The 23,111-nt window shown below is 43.3% G+C and overlaps 1 protein-coding gene across 5 annotated transcripts in view; it reads left to right on the forward strand.

Moving 5' to 3' along the window:
• Positions 1 to 23,111, forward strand: part of XAB2 (XPA binding protein 2) — a 30,202-nt gene that overhangs the window by 6,713 nt on the left and 378 nt on the right. The window contains exons 5-17 of one of the 5 annotated variants that reach the window (XM_036281775.1): positions 431 to 565; positions 650 to 814; positions 19,007 to 19,151; positions 19,622 to 19,773; positions 19,871 to 19,990; positions 20,106 to 20,240; positions 20,340 to 20,471; positions 20,563 to 20,676; positions 21,625 to 21,787; positions 21,873 to 22,063; positions 22,265 to 22,387; positions 22,479 to 22,650; positions 22,927 to 23,056. In XM_036281775.1, coding sequence (XP_036137668.1) covers positions 431 to 565; positions 650 to 814; positions 19,007 to 19,151; positions 19,622 to 19,773; positions 19,871 to 19,990; positions 20,106 to 20,240; positions 20,340 to 20,471; positions 20,563 to 20,676; positions 21,625 to 21,787; positions 21,873 to 22,063; positions 22,265 to 22,387; positions 22,479 to 22,650; positions 22,927 to 23,056 — 1,877 coding nt within the window. The remainder of the gene's footprint in view (positions 1 to 430; positions 566 to 649; positions 815 to 19,006; positions 19,152 to 19,621; positions 19,774 to 19,870; positions 19,991 to 20,105; positions 20,241 to 20,339; positions 20,472 to 20,562; positions 20,677 to 21,624; positions 21,788 to 21,872; positions 22,064 to 22,264; positions 22,388 to 22,478; positions 22,651 to 22,926; positions 23,057 to 23,111) is intronic. The other 4 variants (XM_036281776.1, XR_004962014.1, XM_036281777.1 and 1 more) reach the window with 4 other exon arrangements.

A 23,111-nucleotide genomic window follows, 5' to 3' on the forward strand; every position in this document is an offset into this window, starting at 1 on the left:
AGGTTAGGCTATTGGTGTTTAAGCCAGACCAGTCAGGGCTGGGATTGGACCAATGGTGCCTAGTCTAGAGCAGTCAGGACTGAGGCTAGACCAGTGAGGCCCAGAGTAGATCAGTGTGGCTGAGGCTGGATAAGTAGAGCTCAAGCTGGACTACTATGACCCAGACTGGATCGATGGGACCAAGGATGGGCCAGTGGGGCTGAGGCTGGACCAGTGTGGTTCAGAGTGGATCAGTGGGACCAAGGATGGACCCATGGAGCTGAGGCTGGACCAGTAGGGCCTAGCCTGTACATGTGTGGCTAATGCTGGCTCTTGGACAAGACAGTGGTAGTAGGCTAACTGGTGGCCCAGAGCCTCTGAGTGGGGAGGTAGGAACAACAGTGTAGCCCTATGACCCCACTGACTACCGGCATGGTGGGTCGGTGCTCAGCTGAGCCCTGAGAGTGCAGAGGAGTACATCGAGTACCTCAAGTCAAGTGACCGGCTGGATGAGGCTGCACAACGCCTGGCCACTGTGGTGAATGATGAGCACTTTGTGTCCAAGGCTGGCAAGTCCAACTACCAGGTGGGTCTGTGAGGAGATAGGGGCCGGGTGGGAGGGTTTACTCCATCAGGGACTGAGGCTGAGATTCTTTCCTGAACCCTGCAGCTATGGCACGAGCTCTGTGACCTCATCTCCCAGAACCCAGACAAGGTGCAATCGCTCAACGTGGACGCCATCATCCGAGGGGGCCTCACCCGTTTCACTGACCAGCTGGGCAAGCTCTGGTGCTCTCTGGCTGACTACTACATTCGCAGTGGCCACTTTGAGAAGGTGTGCGGGGATACTGGATGCAGGGCAGGCTCTCCTGCCAAAGCATGGTACTCCAGATACATGTGGATATATGTGTGAACAGGAAACACCTGCAGATGTGCTAGCAAGTGCACCCATCTTGGGGTCATCTAGACCCGGGTTCTCCATGGCTGTATGGCCCTGGACACTCTAAGCCAGGTCTGAAAAACAGAGTAACAGTTGTATACTCTTACCTGTGGGGAATCAGGTGCTGAGCAGGTGCCTGACTTGAGGATCAGTCCCAAGGTGTTAGTGTTGTTAACCTAAAGATAAAAGGCCATAGTGAGAAGCAACAGCATTTATTTGAGATCCAAAAGAATAGCTATTCAGGATGCACTGATTCAGGCAAAAACACAAACAATATTCTGATTAGGAGTAAAAGCAAGGAGTATTATGAGAAAAGGAAGAGGAACAACTATGTCAGTAGAAGGGAGGAATATCTATAGGGGCAAATAAGCTAACAATGATGCTAATTCTAAAGAATGTTTTTAATTTTTAGTCAGGTAGTCATTATATCTGTGCTCTTATCTTTACAAACATTTGTTTTGGCCCAGTTCATAAGTTATTTTGCCCTGTTTTAACCTTCCAAAGGTTTGAGGAGTAAGATGTGCATGGCAGTCCCTCTGGGATGGCAGCTCCAATTCCATTTTTTTAAAAATTTAAACAATTTGTTTTCTTTATCGATATTATAGGGAGAAAGAGATAGAAACATTGATGAGACAGAACATCGATTGGCTGCCTTCTACATGCTTCCCACTGGGGATTTGGCCCACAGCCTGGGCATGTACCCTGACTGAGAATCAAACTGGTGACCTCTTGGTGCATGGGTCAATGCTTAACCACTGAGCCACACCAGCTGGGCTCCAATTCCATTTTAAAGTGACTCTGTTGCCCTGGCCAGTTTGGCTCAGCTGTTAGAGCATCGGTCTGTGGTCAGAGAGACCTGGGTTCGGTTCCCACTAAGGGCGTGTACCTCGGTTGCAGTTTGTCCCCGGCCCTGGTTGGGTTGTGTGGGTGGTAGCCACTCGATGTGTCCCTTTCACGTCGATGTTTCTCTCTCTCTTCCTCTCTCTCCCTCCCACTCTATCTGAACAAAAAATGGAAAAATGTCCTCAGGTGAGGATAAAAAAAAAGATAAAAAAAACAAAAAATAAAGTGACTCTGTTTATATTGTTTTTTTACATTTTTTTTCTTTTGATTGAGATCTTTCCTTGAAAGCATCACTGATCAATTACTGGAAAGCAATACTAATCAGTTATTAAAAGCACTGTTTGCCTAGCCTGTGTGGTTCAGTGGTTGAATGTCGAACCATACACCAGGAGGTCGCCAGTTCAATTCCCAGTCAGGGCACATGCCCAGGTTGTGGGCTCGATCCCCAGTGGGGGGAATGCAGGAGGTGGCCGATATGTGTTCTCTCTCATCGATATTTCTTTCTCTCTAAAATCAATAAAGAAAAAAAACAACACTGTTGGTCCTTCATTGCTGGGAAGGCTCATTTTCAGTATGTCATGCCACTGTCAGTCCCTCATCACTAGGAAGGCTCATTGGTGGTATGTCATAGCTCACATAGACGGGAAATTGTTTTTTTAGGAGTCTTAGGCCACATTGAGCAACAAGAGTATCAGAACAGAGAAAAGCTTTACTATCGTGTTCCTCTATGGGCGAACATCTTTTTTAGTTTCTTAAGGCTTTTCATATGAAGTCTCACAAGGCTTAGTGATAATTTCAAAATATTGAGCAACCATTATCAGAATGGTGGTTTTGAAACACTGAACTGTGCAAAACAAAGTTTATAACAGCAAACCTTTCTATAGTAAATAAAATGTTAAGTTCAAATTTGAAGAATAGATCTGAACTTGAAAGAAGTCAGCAAAGGTATTAGAGAACCATGAGGTGTTAGTAGGCACTGTATTTAATCATTTAAATTATGTATTTATTAATTGTAGTACCTGCCCAAGGAAAAAGTATTCTTCCAAAATCGGTACTTTCATTGGGGTTAACATCACCAGGCATTGAACACCCTTGACTATATGTGCAACCAGTTGCACGTGAACTAGGTGTAAAAATGATGCCCAATGTTGAGTTATTTTTCCAGATAGAAATGAAGGGGAAAAGGGAATAACTATTATAAGTGAGTGCGTGGCCTTGAATATTATTTGTGACATACTAAAGGAACTAGAAAGGAAGTAAAGTAAGGGGGGGAAAATGAAGGTGTAGATTATACTAAGAGTTTATAAGGAGGGATCAGGTAGGGAGGAAAAGATAAATGTTTCAAATCTGCTTACAAAGGTATGATTTACTAAATTGTAGGTCATAGATAGCTTAGGAGAAAAAAAATTTTATATCTGAAAACAAAGATTCTAAAAAAACCCTAGTAATATTTCATATAAAAATTATAATCATCCTCATCATTTCATTCAGTCCCATGCTGTTAATTCCTATTGATCTTGAATTTTTTGTCAGCAGTTTTATGAATTCGTTTTTCTTAGTGTTCTGCAAATCCCCATCCAGTTTAATGGTATGATCTGAAAATTGATCAGAAACCTTTGTTTTAGAGGAAGTGTCAGAGTTCTCTCCATGAGTCCCCTGGAAGATGAAGCATTTTGGTAGGAACACTTTTATAAAAGCATTAGAGTAAAAGAATAACTGTCTGTAAATGACAAAAGAAAGAAAAGTGGCCATGGTTAAAGGTCCATTGAGTGTTCATACACACACACATGTGATGCAGTTGACTTAGTTATTCATTCAATTTTAACTTGACCACATATAAAATTCTTTTCTCAAGATTCCTTTTCCATTAACCTTCTGTAACTTCCACAAACTTTCTGAAACTTTCATACACCTTTCAGCTTTTGTCACATTTTTATTCTTATTTTGAAACAAAATTACTTTCCTTTTTCTTTCTTTACCAAAAAGATGAAAACAAAAAGAAACCCCATATCCTTTATATCTTTCCTTATTCAAAAAACACATCTATTGTCTGACCAGTGTGACTCACTGGTTGAGCGTCGACCCATGCACCAAGAGGTCTCTGGTTTGATTCCTAGTCAGGACACATGCCTGGGTTGTGGGTCCAATCCCCAGTGGGGTCATGAAGAGGTGTCCAATCGATGTTCTCTCTCATCGATGTTTTTATCCCTTTTTCCCTCTCACTTCCTCTCTCTCTAAAATCAATAAAGGAAAAAAAAATTTAAAAAAAAAAAATCTATTTTCCTTTCCCTCAACAAAAGTTCATCTATTTTCATAACTTTCTTTTACTGAAAACATACATCCTACTTTTCATATACAGTAATTTTTCTTTCATCTTTATTTTTTTAAATAGTTTTGTAAAGGAAAAAAAAAAAAACATAGATGTTTTACTAGTCAATTTGGCAAGGGAACTTCTATAGTAATCTGTATTTTTAAAAAGCTTTTTATTTTTTCCTTCAGTCTTTGTAGGCAGTGTTTTGGTTAGCTCCTGGGTATTTACAATTCAAACACATAATAAGATTTACAACTTTGCCCTGGCCGGTTTTGCTCAGTGGTTAGAGCGGCAGCCTGCGGTCCAGAGAGACCTGGGTTCGGTTCCCGCTAAGGGCATGTACCTCAGTTGCAGTTTGTCCCCGGCCCTGGTTGGGGCTTGCAACCACTTGATGTGTCCCTTTCACATCAATGTTTCTCTCTCTCCCTCCCACTCTATCTGAACAAAAAATGGAAAAATGTCCTCGGGTGAGGATAGGAAAAAAACTAAAGATTTACAGCTTTAAGATGGAAAGACAATTAGAGACAGAAATAATGTAAGTTTTCTAACATCATTTTAAGACATCAGATTTTTTGGAATTTTATATAATTTCTATAATGTATGAGTTTCTTATATATATTGGGTATTAACGTGTTATTAAATGCATCATTTGTGAATATCTTCTCTCATTTAGTATGTTGTAGTTTCATTTACTTTTGTTGTTGCCCTTGCCTGAGGAGACATATCCAAAAAGATAGTAAGACTGATGTTAAAGAGTTTACTGTCTATGTTTTCTGTTTTTTTTTTAATTCTCATCCGAGGATATTTTTCCATTTATCTTCAGATAGAGCAGGAAGGAGGGAGAGAGAAAGAGAAAAATATTGATGTGAGAGAGACATCGATTGGCTGCCTCCCGCACAACCCCAACCAGGGCCAGGGACGAACTGCAACCAAGATATGTGCCCTTGGTCGGAATCGAACCCAGGACTCCTTGATCCGTGGGTCGGCGCTCTAACCACTTAGCAACACTAGCCAGGGCTGCCTATGTTTTCTTCTAGGAGTTTATGGTTTCTTATCTTATATTTAAGGGTTTAATCCATTTTTACTTTATTATTTTATATGGTGTGAATAAGTGGTCCAGTTTCACTTTTTGCATATATCTGTCCAGTTTTCCCAGCATCAGTTTTTTTATCCTCACCCGAGGACTTTTTTTGTTCAGGTAGAGTGGGAGGGAGAGAGAGGAAGAGAGAGAGAGAGAGAGAAACATCAATGTGAAAGGGACACATCGAGTGGCTGCCACCCGCACGACCGACCAGGGCCGGGGACAAACTGCAACCAAGGTACATGCCCTTAGTGGGAACCAAACCTGGGTCTCTCGGGACCGCAGGCTGATGCTCTAACCGCTGAGCCAAACCGGCCAGGGCGCAGCATCAGTTTTTGAAGGGATTTGTCTCAAGGTTATTGATTTCCTCTTTTTTTTTTTTTTTTAAATATGTTTTTACTAATTTTTAGAGAGAAAGAGAGAGAGAGAGGCATCGATGTGCTAGAGAAATAACAATCTGTTGCCTCCCATGTGCATCCCTACCTGGATCCTGCAACCTGGACATGTGCCCTGACAAGGCATCAAACCTGTGACCTTTTGGTGTACAAGATGAGGCTTAACCAATTGCACCTGAGTCACACCAGCCGGGGCTTGATTTCCTCGTTGATCCATTTGTTGTTTAGTAGTATGTTCTTTAGTCTCCAGATATTTGTGTGATTTTCAATATTCTTCCTGTTGCTGGTTTCTAGTGTCATGAAATTGTGGTCAGAAAAGACGCTTGATATGATTTCAATTTTTTTTAAGTTATTGAGGCTCGTTTTGTGGCTTAATGTGTGTGATTCATTTCACTTTACCCATTCTATATCCTTGTTTCCTTTCCCATAAATTAATTGATTTTATAAGTGAGGATTTACTTTTGGAATCTCTATTTTATTCCATTGATCTATATATCTGCTTTTATACCAGCACCATACTGTTTTGATTATTGTAACTTTGTTTCAAATCAGGGAGTGTGATACCTCCTACTTTGTTCTTTCTCAAGGTTTCTTTAGGATCATTTGTAGTTTCATGTAAATTTTAGGATTAGTTCTAGTTTTTAGAAGAATATCATTGGTATTTTAACACGTATTGCTTTGAATCTGTATATTGCTTTAGGTAGTAAGGACATTTTAACAATCCCTCCAATCCATGAGCATGCTATATCTTCTATTTATTTATACCTTCTTCAGTTTCTTTCTTTAGTGTCCTATAGTGTTCAGAGTACAGGTCTTTCACCTCTTAAATGTATTCCTAGGTATTTTATTGTTTTTGTTGCAATTGTAACTGGGATTGTTTTCTTTTTTTTTTTTTAATCCTCACCTGAGGACATTTTTCCATTTTTTGTTCAGATAGAGTGTGAGGGAGAGAGAGGAAGAGAGAGAGAGAGAGAAACATCGATATGAAAGGGACACATCGAGTGGCTGCCATCCACACAACCCAACCAGGGCCGGGGACAAACTGCAACCGAGGTACGTGCCCTTAGCGGGAACCTAACCCAGGTCTCTCTGGACCGCAGGCCGATGCTCTAACTGCAGAGCCAAACCGGCCAGGGCATGATCATGTGATTTTTTTTAAGCTTTATTTTGTTAATGTGATGTATCACATTGATTGATTTATGGATGTTGAACTATCCTTGCATCCATGGAATAAATCCTATTTGATCATGGCATATAATCCTTTTAATATATTGTTGAATCTGGTTTGCTAATATTTTTTTGAGAATTTTTGCATCTGTGTCCATCAAGGTTATTGACCTGTAATTTTCTTTTGTTGTAATGTTTTTGTCTAATTTTGGTATCAGAGCAATGCTGGCTTTGTAGAAGGAGTTTGCAAGTGTTTTTTTCATCTTTAAATTTTTGAAATAGTTTAAGAAGGATAAGTATTCTTCTTTAATGTTTGATAGAATTCACCTATAAAGCCATCTGGTCCCACACTTTATTTGTTGGGAGTTTTTTTTGTTACTGCTTAAATTTCATTGCTAGTAATCAATCTGTTTAGATTTTCTATCACATCCTGGATCGGTCTTGGAAGGTTATATGCTTCTAGAAATAATCTATTTCTTCTAGATTGTCGAATTTGTTTACATTTAATTGTTTGTAGTATTCTTTAATGATTCTTTGTATTTTTGTTGTTTTTTTGAGGAGTTTAGCTAAAGGATTTTTCAATTTTGTTTATCTTTTTAATCTCTATTTTGTTTATTTCTGCTCTGATCTTGTTTCTTTACTTCTGCTTACATTGGGTTTTGTTTGTTCTTCTTTTTCTAGTTTCTTTAGGTGTAGAGATTGTTTATCTGGGATTTTTCTTGTTTCTTGATGTAGGCTTGTATAGCTAGGAACTTCCCTGTTATACTACTTTTGCTGCATAAGTTTGAAAAGTTATGTTTTTTGTTTTTTTTTTATTCTCACCCGAGGACATTTTTGTATTTATCTTCAGATAGAGCGGAAGGGAGAGAGGGAGGAAGAGAGAGAGAGAGACATCGATGTGAGAGAGACACACTGAGTGGCTGCCACCCCGGCTGGGGACAAACTGCAACTGAGGTACATGCCCTTAGTGGGAACCGAACCCAGGATGCTCTGGTCTGCGGGCCAACGCTCTAACTGCTGAGCCAAACTGGCCAGGGCTTGAAAAGTTATGTTTTTATTTTCATTTGTCTCAAAGTTGTTTATTTCCTCTTTGATCCATTTGTTGTTTAGTAGCATATTGTTTAGTTCCACATATTTGTATGCTTTCCAATATTCTTGTAGTTGATTTCTAGTTTCATGAAATTGTGGTTGAAAAAGGTTGAGGCTTGTTTTGTCGCCTGACATGTGATGTATTCTGGAGATGTTCTGGGTGTATTTAAAAAAAAAAGTGTATTCTGCAGTTTATGGGTAAATTGTTCTTTAAATGTTTATTAAGTCAATCTGATCTAAAGTAACATTTGAGGCCGTTATTATTAATTTTCTCTCTGGGTGAGCTGTCTGTTTATGTGAGTGCGGTATTAAAATCCCCTGTTGTTATTATTGTGAATCTCTTTTATGTCTATTAATAATTGCTCTGTATAATTAGGTACTCCTTTGTTGGGTTCCTAAATATTTACAATTACTATGTTCTCTTGACCCCTTTATAATTATGTAATGTACTTCTTTATTTTTTTACATTTTTTTGTTTTAATGTCTGTTTTGTTTGATATGAGTTTTGCTACCCCAGCTTTCTTTTCATTTCTGTTTACATGGAATGGCTTTTACCATCCCTCTGCTTTTAGTCTGTATGTGTCTTTCTATTTGAAGTTAATCTCTTGTAAGCAGCATATACAGGGGCCATGTTATTTTTAAATCCCTTCGGCTACCCCATGTCTTTTCTTTTTTCAACTACAGTTTATATTCAATATTATTTTGAATACCCTGTGTCTTTTTATTGGAGCATTTAAGCCATTTACATTTAAAGTAATTATTGATAGATGTGTGTTTATTGCTTTTTGGTTGTTTTGGTAGTTCTGTTCCAATTCTCTATTTTTTTTTAGTATTTTGCTTGAGTTCCTTTCCTTTTGGTTTTTGGTTTGTGGTTACCATAGTGTTTATGTATACCATTCTATATTGAGGTCTATTATAAATTTATAGGTGTTTAAGTTTAAATATATTCTAAAAGACTACATATTTACTCCCCCACCATGCTTTTTGTTTTTCATGTCATATTTTAGAACTTTTTGTTTTGTATATCTCCTAACTACTTATTGTAGGTTTAGTTGAGGTTTTTACTCTTGTCTTTTGACTTGTGTAGTAGCTTTTTAAATGTGTACTTTGCTATATTTATTGAATATTTGGCTTTTCTTTTTATTATTATTATTATTTTTTTAATTTTATTTTTACAGATGTTTATCCTTTTTTACCCCGTTGACACCATCACCCCCACCCCATCCCCAACTTTGTTGTCCATGTCCATTGGTTATGTGTACATGCATATAAGTTCTGTGGTTTATCTCTTCCCTCCCCCCACCACCCCCTCTTCTGAGGGTTGTTAGTCTATACCCTACTTTCACATCTCTGAGTCTACCCTATTCCTCAGACTGTTATGTTCATTATATTCCACAAATAAGTGAGATCACGTGGTATTTGTCTTTTTCTGTTTGGCTTGTTTCGCTTAGGATAATGCTTTCCAGGTCCCTCCATGTCATCTCAAAGGATAAGAGATCTTTCTTTCTTACAGCTGCATAGTACTCCATTGTGTATATGTACGACAACTTTTTTATCCATTTGTCTACTAATGGACACTTGAGCTGTTTCCAGATCTTAGTTATTGTAAATAGTGCTACGAACATGGGGGTACATATATTCTTCCTGATTGGTGTTTCAGGCTTCTTAGGGTATATTCCTAGAAGTGGGATCACTGGGTCAAATGGCAGTTCAATTTTTAATTTTTTGAGGTAACACCATATTGTTTTCCATAGTGGCTGCACCAGTCTGCATTCCCACCAGCAGTGTACTAGAGTCCCCTTTTCTCCACACACTCGCCAACACTTGTTGTTTGATGATTTGTTGATGGCGTCCATTCTGACAGGTGTGAGGTGATACCTCATTGTTGTTTTAATTTGCATCTCTCTGATGATTAGTGATGTTGAGCATTTCTTCATATGTCTCTTGGCCATTTGTATGTCATGTTTAGAGAGGTGTCTATTCAGCTCCTCTGTCCATTTTTAATTGGGTTCTTTGTCTTCTTTTTGTTGAGTTGTATGAGTACTCTATATATATCGGAAATTAACCCCTTATCTGATGTATCATTGGCAGTGATGCTCTCCCATACGGTGGGTTACCTTTCCATTTTGATGGTTGTTTCTTTTTTTTTTTTTTTTTATCCTCACCCGAGGACATTTTTCCATTTTTTTGTACAGATAGAGTGGGAGGGAGAGAGAGAGAGAAACATCGACGTGAAGGGACACATCGAGTGGCTGCCACCCGCACAACCGACCAGGGCCGGGGACAAACTGCAACCGAAGTACGTGTCCTTAGCGGGAACCGAACCCGGGTCTCTCCGGACCACAGGCCGACGCTCTAACCACTGAGCCAAACCGGCCAGGGCTGATGGTTGTTTCTTTTGCTGTGCAGAAGCTTTTGAGTTTGATGTAGTCCCATGTTTTCATTTTTCCCTTTGTTTCTGTTGCCTTAGGTGATTTATCAGTGAAAATTCTGGTGCATATGATATCCGAAATTTTGTTGCCTACATTTTCTTCTAGGATTTTTATGGATTCATGAGTGACATTTAAGTCTTTCTATCCATTTTGAGTTTATTTTTGTGTGTGGTGTAAGTTGATGGTCTAATTTCATTTTTTTGCATGTAGCTGTCCAATTTTCCCAACACCATTTATTAAAGAGGCTATCTTTACTCCATTGTATGCTCTTGCCTCCTTTGTCAAATATTAATTGAGCATATTTTCTTGGGTCCATTTCTGGGTTCTCAGTTCTGTTCCACTGGCCTATATGCCTGTTCTTGTGCCAGTACGAGGCTGTTTTGATTACAGTGGCTTTGTAGTATAACCTGATATCCGGTATTGTGATCCCACCTACTTTGTCCTTCTTTTTCAAGATTGCTGTGGCTATTTGGGGTCTTTTTTGGTTCCATATGAACTTTTGAAGTATTTGTTCTAGTTCTGTGAAATATGTTGTTGGTATTTTGATGGGGATTGCATTGAATCTATAGATTGCTTTGGGTAGTATGAACATTTTAATGATGTTAATTCTTCCAATCCATGGACAAGGTATGTACTTCCACTTTTTTATATCTTCCTCTATTTCTTTTTTCAGTGTACTGTAGTTTTCTGCAAATAGGTCCTTTGCTTCTTTGGTTTAGTTTATTTCTAGTTATCTTAATTTTTTTGCCACGATGGTAAATGGGATTTTTTTTTTTAGTTTCTCTATCTGTGAGTTCATCATTGGTGTATAAGAATGTGATTGATTTCTTGATGTTAATTTTGTTATCTTGCTACTTTGCCAAATTCATTTATTAAGTGTAGTAGATTTTTGATGGAGTCTTTAGGGTTTTCTATGTAAAATATCATGTCATCTGCAAATGATGACAGTTTCACTTCCTCCATTCCAATTTGAATTTCTTTTATTTTTTCTTCCTGTCTGATTGCTGTGGCTAAGACTTCCAGTACTATGTTAAATAAGAGTGGCGAAAGTGGGCATCCTTGTCTCATTCCTGTTCTTAAGAGAAATGCTTTTAGTTTCTGTATTTGGATTTTCCTATGAAATTTTTTTCCTCATAGTTTCTAATTTCTGGTTATGGTCATTATTGGTTAAAGAAGACTTTTGATGGTGATGAATTCCAATCACCTTTGCTTGTCTGGGAAACTTTTTTTTTATTATTATGGACATCAACATTATTTAACATGATAAAGAAATGGCATACGAACATTTGCATTTAAACAATAGTAATTAGCCTTTAATACTTACATATGCTCATTGGACAATATATATACAATGCACGTAATTACATTTGTACACAACTAAGTACTAGATTTGAGAACCTGTTTATTGCTGTACACATTTATTCCAATGAAGTATAAGCCCAGTACTTAAAAATACCTACATTTTAAATTGTTTTTCAAGAAAACATAAGTGATGACATTTGTGTTTAAGCTGACAAGCATGTGGCAGTAACTGCTGACATTGCAGTCTGACTGAGAAATCTTTGTAGCAGAAAGTGGGACATGCTTCACTTCCTGAAACTTTTTTTTAAACCATATTATTTATTAATTAATTGTTTAAATTGATTTTAGAGAGAGAGGAAGGGAGATGGGGATAGATATAGAAATATTGATGAGAGAGAACATCAGTTGGCTGCCTCCTGCATGCCCTCCACTGGGGATTGGTCCCACAACCTGGACATGTGCCCTGACTAGGAATCAAGCTGGTGATCTCTTGGTGCATAAGTCAGTGCTCAACCACTAAGTCACACTGGCCAGGCTATTTATTTATTTTATCATTATTATTGTTATTTTTAATCCTCACCCAAGGATGTTGTTCCATTTGTCTTCAGATAGAGTAAGATTATCATTTATCTTCAGATAGAGTAGGAGGAGGGAGGGAGAGAGGGGGGATGAGAGAGAGAGAAACATTGATGTGAGAGAGACACATGTACTGGTTGCCTTTCACATGACCCCTATTAGGGCTGGGACTGAACTGCAACCAGATTATGTGCCCTTGACCGGAATCAAACCTGAGACTCTTTGGTCTGCAGGCGACTCTCTAACTTCTGAGCCAAACCGGCCAGGGCTCACTTTGGGAGAATGTTTATCCTTCAGCTCTGAATGATAACCTTGCCAAGTAAATTATTCTAGGTTATAGGTTTCTTTCAACACTGTAAATGTATCCTGCCACTCCCTTCTGACATATAAAGTTGCTGCTGAAAAATCAGCCGAAAGCCTTATGTGGTATTCTTTTTACATAATTCACTGTTTTCTAGAACCTCGCTTCCTTCAGGATTCTCTGTCTTTAACTTGCTACCTTAATAACAATTTGTCTTGGTGTAGGTCTCTTTCGATTCATCTTGTTTGGATCTCTCTCTACTTCCTGGACTTGGATGTCTGTTTTCTTCTCAGGTTAGGAAAGTTTTCAGCCGTTATTCAACTAAAGGTTTTGTTCCTTTCTCTTTCTTCTGGGATCCTTATAATGCAAATGTTTGGGCACTTGATGTTATTCCATAGGTCCCTTAAACTATCCTCATTTTTAAAAATTATTTTTTCTTTCTTGCTGTTCTGATTGGTTTATTTCCACTAGTCTGGCTTCCAGGTCACTGATTTATTCTTCTGTATTGGCTAACCTGCTGTTGATTTCTTCTAGTGTATTTTTCACTTCAGTTATTGTATTCTTCAGCTCTACCTGATTACTTATTATACTTTCTAACTGTTTATTGTAGTTCTAAGTTCCTTTATTTCACTTTCAAGTTTGGTGAGCATCCTCATGACTGTTCCTTTGAATTTTTTTAGAATTTAATTTTATTATTTTTAAAATTTATGTTTATTGTTGAAAGAACTACAGATGTCCCTCTTTTTTTCCCCGTTGACCCCCTCCTCTCTACTTCTGTCTCCCTCCTGCCTTCCCCACACTATTGTCTGTGTCCATTGAGTTCTTTGGTTTATCTCTTTCTGCCCTTCCTCCCCCTTCCCTCTGAGGTTCATCAGTCTAACAACCAATTTGTACTTCTTAATCCTCTCATCTTTTTTGCCAACCCCCTCAACCTCTCTCCCATCTGGCAACCAACAGAAAGTTCTCTATCTATAAACCTGTTTCTGTTCTGCTTGTTCATTTTGTTTGTAGATTCAATTGTTGATAGATATGTAGTTATTGCCATTTTGTTATTCATATTTTTTATCTTCTTCAAGAAGACCCTTCAGCATTTCCTATAATACTGGTTTGGTGATGATGAACTCTGTCAGCTTTTTCTTGTCTGGGAAGCTCTTTATACATGTCCATTGATTCTAAGTGGTAGCTTTGCAGGATAGTGTAATCTTGGTTGTATGTCCTTGCTTTTCATCACTTTGAATATTTTTTGCTGCTCCCTTCTGGCCTACAGAGTTTCTTTTGAGAAATCAGCTGACAATCTTATGTGAGCTCTCTTGCAGGTAACTATCTGCTTCTCTTGCTGCTTTTAAGATTCTCTCTTTGTTTTAACCTTTTGCATTTTAATTATGATGTGTTTTGGTGTGGGCCTCTTTGGGTTCATCTTGTTTAGGACTCTGTGCTTCCTGGACTTGTATGTATGTTTCCTTCATCAAGTTAGGGAAGTTTTCTGTCATTATTTTTTACAAATAGATTTTCAGTTTCTTGCTCTCTCTCCTTCTCCTTTTGGCACTCCCCACAATGCACATTTTGGTACACTTGAAGTTCTCCCAGAGACTTCTTTACACTATCCTCATTTTTTTGGATTCTTTTTTTCTTTTTGCTGTCCCAATAGGATGTTTTTTGCTTTTTTTATTTCAAATTGATGATTTGCTTCTTGACTTCACCTACTCTACTATTGATTCACTGTAAATTATTTTTTATTTCAGTTAGTACATCCTTCATTTCAGACTGGTCCTTTATTACACTCTTGAGATCCTCACTAAGTTCATTGAGCAACCTTATAACCAGTGTTTTTAACACTGCATATGTTAGATTGCTTATCTCCATTTTTTCAAAGTTCTTTTCCTGGAATTTTGTTCTGTTCTTTCATTTGGGACATGTTTCTTTGTCTCTTCATTTTGGCTGCCTCCCTGTGCTTGTTTCTATCCATTAGGTAGAGCTACTGTGTCTCCTAGGCTTGGTAGGGAGGCCTATTGTAGTAGGTGTCCTGTAGGGTCCAGTGCCACAGCCTCCCTGATCATCCCAGCTGGGCACTCGAGGTGCACCCCCCATATGGACTATACACTCTTCAGTTGTAATTGAGTCTTAATTGCTATTGGGACATCAGTGGGAGGGATTTACTCGGGCTGACAGCTGCAAGGACTGGCTGTGCCCACTGACCTCCAACCTCTGACCACCTTGGATGATCAGCTGTGCAGAGGCCCACCACACAGAGTAAGACTTAAATCAACAGGGCTCTGGTTCCCACTGAGTCCACACCTTGAATGTGTTGCTTGTGGAGGTGGTTGGGTGGTGGTGCTTGGCTGTGGGGTGTCCCACGAGGTGAAGGCCAAGGTCAGCCACTGCCTGTGTTCTACCCAGGGCTACCAGGAACAAGCTACAAAGCTATCTGCAGATGGCTGCTGCTTGTTTGAGCTTGAAGGTGCCCAGGCAAGACAGAGCTGTGAACCAAGGCCAGCTGCTGCTAGTGCTGGGCCTAGGGCCACTTAGCAAGAGATATGGGGCTGCTGAGGCCAGATGCTTGTTTGAGAGATTTTAGGAAAATCCTAAGCATGTGCCCAGACAGGCCATTCCTATGGTAAAGTCAATGGAAACAGCTTGGGTGGGCCCAAAAGTTGGGTGGGGCAGGGAATCACCTGGGCGGGATAAACAGTATGAGCAAAGTTGCTGGAGTCCCAGATATGGCACCTGCCCAGTGAAGGAAGGGCTCACCAAGGGAACCACGGCCTCCACTAGCATGTCTGTCTGGGAGAAAGCTGCATCTCCAGCTCTCGCCCTAATGCCAAACAACTCAGGTTTTCCCCTCTATGTCTCTGGTACTTCTCAAGCTCCCCTGGCGCTGGAGCCCAGAGGGAGCGAATCCAAGTAAGTCTATGCATGGGCCCTTTAAGAGGAGCTGCCTGGGACTCCATTAGCCTCAACTACCCTGAGCCTCAATTCCTTCTGATTTTTACAGCCAGAAGTTATGAGGACTCATCTTCCTGGCACTGGAACCCTGAGCTGGGGGGCCTGGTGTGGGACAGGGACCCCATGCTTCTTGGGAAGGACCTTCACAGTTGAGGTACCCTCCTGATTTTTATCTACCACGCGTGGGTGTGGGAGCAACCCTTCTGTACCTCTGCCCCTCCTACCAGTCTTGATGTGGCTTCTTTTGTAGTTGTAAGACTTCCTTTCAGCTCGATGTCAGGCTGTTCTGAATGATGGTCGTTCTGTAGTTGTAATTGTGATGTGGTTATAGGAGGAGAAGAGTACCATGTTTATCTATGCCACCATCTTGACTGGAATTCTCTTTGAATTCTTTATTAGGGAAATTACTTATCTCCATTTCATTAGAATTTTTTTTCTGGGGATTTCTTGTTGTTCTTTCATGTTATCTTCTCGTTGCTTGACTTTTTATGTTTGTTTATGTGAATTAGACATAATAGCTATTGAAAATATGGCCTTGTGTAGAAGCAACCTCTCTGTAGGCTGTGTGCGCTGAGTTTCTTTTCCAAGGTATTTGGAGGTGATCTGGTACCTATGGTGTCCAGGGTGCTGGCCTGTTGGGCTAGAGCGGCTTCAGGCAGGGAGGCTGGATGTGTATGGTGATGACCTGTTGATCCTGCTTGCTGCCTTTGCTCAGAGCCAAAATGGGCTCTGGGGAGTGTGTCTGTAGCAATCTTGGAAGTAGGCCAAAGCACCCAGATAGAGCTCCTGCCTACCCTATTGAGGTGGAGGGGGACATAAATAATGGCACTCATTAGTACCTCTGATTCTAGAGAGTTTGTACAGATCCCAAAGAACTGATTTCTCACCTTCTCTATTTGGTCTTTTTCTCTCATTTGTTGTTCAGAAGCTGTTCAATCAGCCTTCAATTGTTCTCAGTAGTAATTGCTCTGTACGTAGGTGTGTATTTCAGTGTGCTCCTGGGAGGAGGTGAGTTCAGCATCTTCCACCACCATTTTGTACCATGTTTTGTCCTTTAGAAGCTTCTGTATATCAATTAAAGAATGTATTTTATTGTCCCAGTAGGTTTGGGATCTTCTCTCTCTCTCTCCTTTTTTTTTTTTATTATTATTTTTTTCTATTTTTTTTTATCCTCACCCGAGGATATTTTTTTTGCATTTATCTTCAGATAGAGTGGGAGGGAGAGAGGAAGCAAGAGAGAGAAACATCGACATGAGAGAGACACATCGAGTGGCCGCCACCCACACGACCCCAACTGGGGCCAGGGACAAACTGTAACCGAGCCACGTGCCTTTAGTGGGAACCGAACCCAGGACTCTCTGGTCTGCGGGCCGACACTCCAGCTGCTGAGCCAAACCGGCCAGGACGGGATCTTCTCTTTTAAATGGGGGGAGAGTTGCGGTAGAGGTAAAATAAAGGTTTTTCCGAATGGCTATTTGCATTTTAAATTATTTGGGCTAATTTGGCCTCTTTTATTAAAAAGGCACAAGAGGAGAGATGTTTGTACATATAATTAGCTAGAGTTTCTAAGGAATGTAGTTTTTGAGGACTTTTGGAAGGTGAAGATCCAATGGTAAAGACAAATTACCCTGAAAGTTGTCATGACTGGACATAAAGGTAAAAGTGATGTTAATTGAAAGCCCCAGATAGTTTGTTTAAGTAGGTACCAGTCTGGTGAGATCTGTAAACTCATCATTTTCCAGGACCAGCCTGGACAACAGGTTTATAGGATTCATGTGTCTTAACTCTATGAACTCTTTCTTATGACAACATAATAAACAGAGAAAAGGAATAGAAACAAAATAAGTGCTCACCTATTAGAGAAGGATCCCTCCAGGCTGCTCACCCCCTCCCCACCCCACTTCCGGTACTTCTTATAAGCGCCGGGGTCATGAAGAATCCCTCTAGAGAGAGAAAAAAGATTATTTCTCATGTGGTAGCAGGCTCCAAGTTGCATTCCTCATGCAATAGCAAATTCCTGCTGGCTCCAGGACAGTCGGCCCTGAGGCAATCACCCCCCATTAAGGGGAAAGCCCTTCCCAGTCTTAAAGTCATTTACCTCAATCAAAAGGAAGGATATCCAAACCAAAGAGGGTTTCATGGTTGGGGAGGCAGCTATCCATGAAAGCTGTGTGTACAAAAGAGGTTTGGTAGGTACACCATACCCGGTACCAGGGAACACGTCCATGGAGATAAGGCCACTTTTGATCCCATTTCTGACATCAGATATATTAACCTAAGAATAAAAAGCCAAAGTGAGAAGCAATAAACATTTATTTGAGATCTAAAGGAATACATATTCAGGAAGCACTGATTCAAGGCAGAAGTCCAAACAGTGTTCTGATTAGGGTTATTTATGAGAAGGGGTGCAGATAAGCTAACATCATGGTGCTAATTCTTTTTTTTGGGGGGGGGTACGTGCCCCTAGCGGGAACCGAACCCAGGACTCTCTGGTCCGCAGGCCAAACGCTCCAACCGCCAAGCCAAACCAGCCAGGGCTCATGGTGTTAATTCTTAATGTTTAACTTTCAGTCTGGTAGTCATATCTGTTTTCTTGTTATTTTTGCAAACAGTTATTTGGTATATAATTCTGCGGTAGGCTCAGTCCAAAGGTTATTTGCCCAGTTTTAACATTCCACAGATTTGGGGAGTAAGACGCTAGGCAATTCCTCTGGGGTGGCAGCTCCATGTCTATTTTAAACTGGCTCCATTTATTTATTTATTTATTTATTTATTTATTTATTTATTTATTTATTTATTTACATTGTCCATGTTATCTTGTTCAGATCCTTAGGGAGAGGAGTAGTGTAGGGCTCTGAGAGGTATCAAGAGGAGCTATGTTGTGTTTGGGAGCTTTGGGGAAAGTGGGAGCAGATGGGAACTTGGCTGAGTGGAGAGAGTGGAGAGTGAAATGCTAGGGAATGGGGTTGGGGGCTTTGCAGACTGAGGAGAGGCTGGCTGTGTCCAACTCAGCAGAGCCAAGAGCCAGGCTTGAGGCATGACCAGGTGTCCACTTTACAATAGACATTTAGGCTGCCACTTCTAGTAGAATGCATTGGCCAAGGCTATCAGCAAAAGATAAGCCAGCAGGTGAAGGCAGAGGAGCAGGACCAGCCAGAGGCAGGGGTGGAGAGATAGGGCTTGAGCTTGGGGGAGCCTGGGTGACTGGGAGAATGTGAACTGGAGAAGTTGGGTCAGGTGGGCATAATGGGTGTTTATGCAACGATTGAGCCCTCTGTGGCCAAACTGAGTTTAGGGTCTCTGCTATGAGGGCCTGGGTACCAGGTTCTTGACACATGTCTATCTTGAACCTCAGTGACTGTGTATGAGGGGCTGTCATTCTCAGTTTACTGAGAAGCCATAGTCCTCAGATCATTCTATCAAAGCAGGGGAATGCTCCAACCTAGCTCTACTGAGTGTCACTGCTCAAAGCCTAATTGAGCTGTGCAGATCCTAGGGAGCAAGCAGGCCCAGGGGAAGGCCCTGTGGGGTACCAACTTGGGACTGGTGCCAAGGGCAGTGCTGCTGTATTCCCTTTGTCCATTTTGCGGGGGGAAACATGCCTATTCCCTGCCTGCACTTCACCCCTCCCCATCACCCACCCACAGGCTCGGGACGTGTATGAGGAGGCCATCCGGACTGTGATGACCGTGCGGGACTTCACCCAGGTGTTCGACAGCTATGCCCAGTTTGAGGAAAGCATGATTGCAGCTAAGATGGAGACCACCTCAGAGCTAGGGCGGGAAGAGGAGGGTGAGCTGCTGGGGCAGTCCTGGGCTGCTAGAGATAGTGGGCTAGGGTAGCCTGCATGTGTTAGGGGAGTCCCAAGGGGCTGGGGCAGTGAAGAGGTGTGTCTTGGGGTCAGTCAAGCCAGTGGGGAGGGAGGCTCGATAGACAGTGCAGGGAGATCTTGGTAAGTAGCCCCAACTGAGCATGTATCTTGGGCGTGGGCTGGACACAGGCTGGGTAGAGAAGGAGCGCTGGGTGGATGGCAGAGGGTGGCAGGGAAGGGGGGCTAGGGGGAATGTTTTGGGCTGGGGGTGAATCTGCAGTCAGGGTGGCCCTGGAGCAGCTCAGAGAGGGAGTGCAGGGTGGGCAGTGGGGTGAATCTGGAAGGTCAGAGCACTTGGCCAAGGGCTGGCAGGAAAGAGGGCTGGGAAATGGAAGCAGCTGTGTACTGAGGCCCTCAATTCCACTCTCATGGCCCTCTGCATGGGTCCCAGATGATGTGGACTTGGAATTGCGCCTGGCCCGCTTTGAGCAGCTTATCAGCCGGCGGCCCCTACTCCTCAACAGCGTCTTGCTGCGCCAGAACCCACACCATGTACATGAGTGGCACAAGCGTGTGGCCCTGCACCAGGGCCGACCTCGGGAGGTATGTGATGGCCTTGCCCCCTCAGAGCCCCACCCCACCCTCACCTGCTATGGCCCCAGTTGTCCAGCTTTACCCCCCCCCCGCCCCCCCCGCACAGATCATCAACACGTACACAGAGGCTGTGCAGACAGTGGACCCCTTCAAGGCTACGGGCAAACCCCACACGTTGTGGGTTGCGTTTGCCAAGTTTTATGAGGACAATGGGCAGCTGGATGATGTGAGTCCATTTGCATGTGTGTGTTGCATGTGTATGAGTATGGACACATCCTTGTTCAGAGAACACAGGGGCAGGGGAATGGACATTGTCTCAGTCTAGCCTCTGTCCACCTCAGCAGGCCCGCATCATCCTGGAGAAGGCCACCAGGGTGAGCTTCAAGCAGGTGGATGACCTGGCAAGTGTGTGGTGTGAGTGTGGTGAGCTGGAGCTCCGGCACGAGAATTACGACCAGGCCTTGAGGCTGCTGCGGGTAAACACCACCAGGGTGGTGGAGAAGGGAGTATGCGGTATGTGACTCAGTCTGGGACCCACCCTCCCAGCTTCCCCCTCCTCTGGTGTGTTTCTGCAGAAGGCAACAGCACTGCCTGCCCGCCGGGCTGAATATTTTGACAGCTCAGAACCTGTGCAGAACCGCGTGTACAAGTCACTAAAGGTGTGGTCCATGCTTGCCGACCTGGAGGAAAGCCTTGGCACATTTCAGGTTAGCTGCCAGGACCCAACACGTCATGGGAGAGTGGTGGGGCTTCCAACACAGCCCCAGGATGTGCTCTGACCTGCCCCTGCCCCTGTAGTCTACCAAGTCCGTGTATGACCGTATTCTGGACCTGCGCATTGCTACCCCCCAGATCGTCATCAACTACGCCATGTTCCTGGAGGAGCACAAGTACTTCGAGGAGAGCTTCAAGGTGAGGAGGTCCCAGGCGGCAGTGTCCCCTTTCCTAGTGCTTTGAGCACTATATTAGTCTGCTCAGGCTACTGTAACAAAGTACCATGGGCTTACACAACGGCAATTTATTATCTCACGGTTTGGGAGGCTGGACATCTGATATCAAGGTGTTAGTACAGTTGGTTCCTTCTGAGGCCTCTTTCTTTGGCCTGTAGATGACCATCTTTTTTCTTGTCCTCACTTGTTCATCTGTGTCTGTGCGTGTTTCTGGTGTTTCGCCATGTGTTCATATTTCCTCTTATAAGGACACTCATTATACTAGATTAGGGCCCACCCTAATGACCTCATTTTAACTTAGTTACTTCTATAAATACCTTTTCTCCAATTATAGTCATGTTCTAAGGTGCTGGAGTTAAGGCTTCAACATGAATTTCAGGGGACACAGTTCAGCCCGCCCCAGGTGCCGAGTCCTGCCTCTCTGTGTATGAGGTGGAGGGAAGGTATTGGTTTGGGTATGTGTGGGCTGTTCCTGTACTGCTGCTCAGGTGACAGGTCGTAGATATGAGGGGTATTTTATGTGTGCATGTGTACATGTGGATACTGCATGTACATGGACAGGGAAGTTGTACACATAATGTGTGCTGCCCCTACCTGAATGACAGGCCCTGCCCCTTGGCCTGGGCTCCAGTGTCTTAGGAGCTGAGGATCCATCCCCTTCTCACCCATTATGCCACCTACTCTTGACTTAGTAAATTCTAGTTCATCCCTTGTTGTCCTTGTTGTCCTACAGTTTGTTGAGGGAGACCAGCAGTGTACAGACACTCCTGACTGTGCCAAAATTTTAGGCAGGGGTAGACAGGAAAGAGGCCACCAACTGAACTTGAAGGAGACTTGGACAATGTCCTGGCAGATGGTGCCAAGGGGTGTCGCCCTGCAGATTCACACATGACTCCCCTTCTCTGGGCAGGCATATGAGCGTGGCATCTCGCTGTTCAAGTGGCCCAATGTGTCTGACATTTGGAGCACCTATCTGACCAAATTCATCACCCGCTATGGGGGACGCAAGCTGGAGCGGGCGCGGGACCTTTTTGAGCAAGCACTGGATGGCTGCCCCCCCAAATATGCAAAGAGTGAGAAGGGCCAGGTGGCTCGGTGAAGGGTGGTAGGGTGGGTGGCCAGGCCACTGACCTCTGACCGCCCTTTGTCCTGCCACAGCCCTGTACCTGCTGTACGCACAGCTGGAGGAGGAGTGGGGCCTGGCCCGGCATGCTATGGCTGTGTATGAGCGTGCCACCCAGGCTGTGGAGCCTGCCCAGCAGTATGATATGTTCAACATCTACATCAAGCGGGCAGCGGAGATCTATGGAGTCACCTACACTCGTGGCATCTACCAGAAGGCTATCGAGGTACCCATGGCAGGGCGTGGGGTGGGGGCTGCAGGTCCCTTAGAGACAGGAGGGGTACTACAGGCTCAGATCTGAACATGCCTGTACCTGGGGGCTGGGAGGGAACATTCTGGAAGCTCAGGGACCAGCCTGGTGTGTTGAGATCCCCTGTGGCAGCTCTCTTCCCACCTCATGCTGTTCTTTGTGACCCACATCACCCAGGTGCTGTCGGACGAGCATGCCCGGGAGATGTGCCTGCGGTTTGCGGACATGGAGTGCAAGCTTGGAGAGATTGACCGCGCCCGAGCCATCTACAGCTTCTGCTCCCAGATCTGTGACCCCCGGGTAGGCATGAGCCCATGGCAAGTGGATAAGTGTGGGGAGGCTCTGCAGCTGAGCTGACAAGCTCCTACATAGGCACTCCCACCCTCCACAGACGACTGGGGCCTTCTGGCAAACATGGAAGGACTTCGAGGTACGTCACGGCAATGAGGACACCATCCGGGAGATGTTGCGTATCCGCCGAAGCGTGCAGGCCACATACAACACGCAGGTCAACTTTATGGCCTCGCAGATGCTCAAGGTGTCTAGCAGTGCCACGGGCACTGGTAAGCAGCTGCAGCTACCCTTCACCCTGGCCAGGTCCACCCTGGGGCAACACAGTTCCCTGTCTCAGGGCCTATGGGTTCTGACTTTACCCTCTGCCCAGCCTTGACTTCGTGGGACTTGGAGCATCAGGGGTCAGCTCTGCCTCCCCACCTGAAACTGGGAACTCTTTGAGGGCTAGGGCCTTGGGGACAGGTGGGGGTCATCCGGCACCTGGTGTGGCTGTGGAGAGAGCCCTTCCACCATGTCTGACGTCCTCCCTTCCCACTTTCCCACAGTGTCCGACCTCGCCCCTGGGCAGAGTGGCATGGATGACATGAAGCTGCTAGAGCAGCGAGCAGAGCAGCTGGCAGCCGAGGCTGAGCATGACCAACCCCCACAGGCCCAGAACAAGATCCTTTTTGTGAGGTGAGGATGAGGGTCTGGGGGTTGGGAGCAAGTCACTTTTTCCTCAGGAGGGAGG

The sequence above is a fragment of the Molossus molossus genome, unplaced genomic scaffold (assembly GCF_014108415.1).
Source record: "Molossus molossus isolate mMolMol1 unplaced genomic scaffold, mMolMol1.p scaffold_m16_p_4, whole genome shotgun sequence".
NCBI classification, from domain to species: domain Eukaryota; kingdom Metazoa; phylum Chordata; class Mammalia; order Chiroptera; family Molossidae; genus Molossus; species Molossus molossus.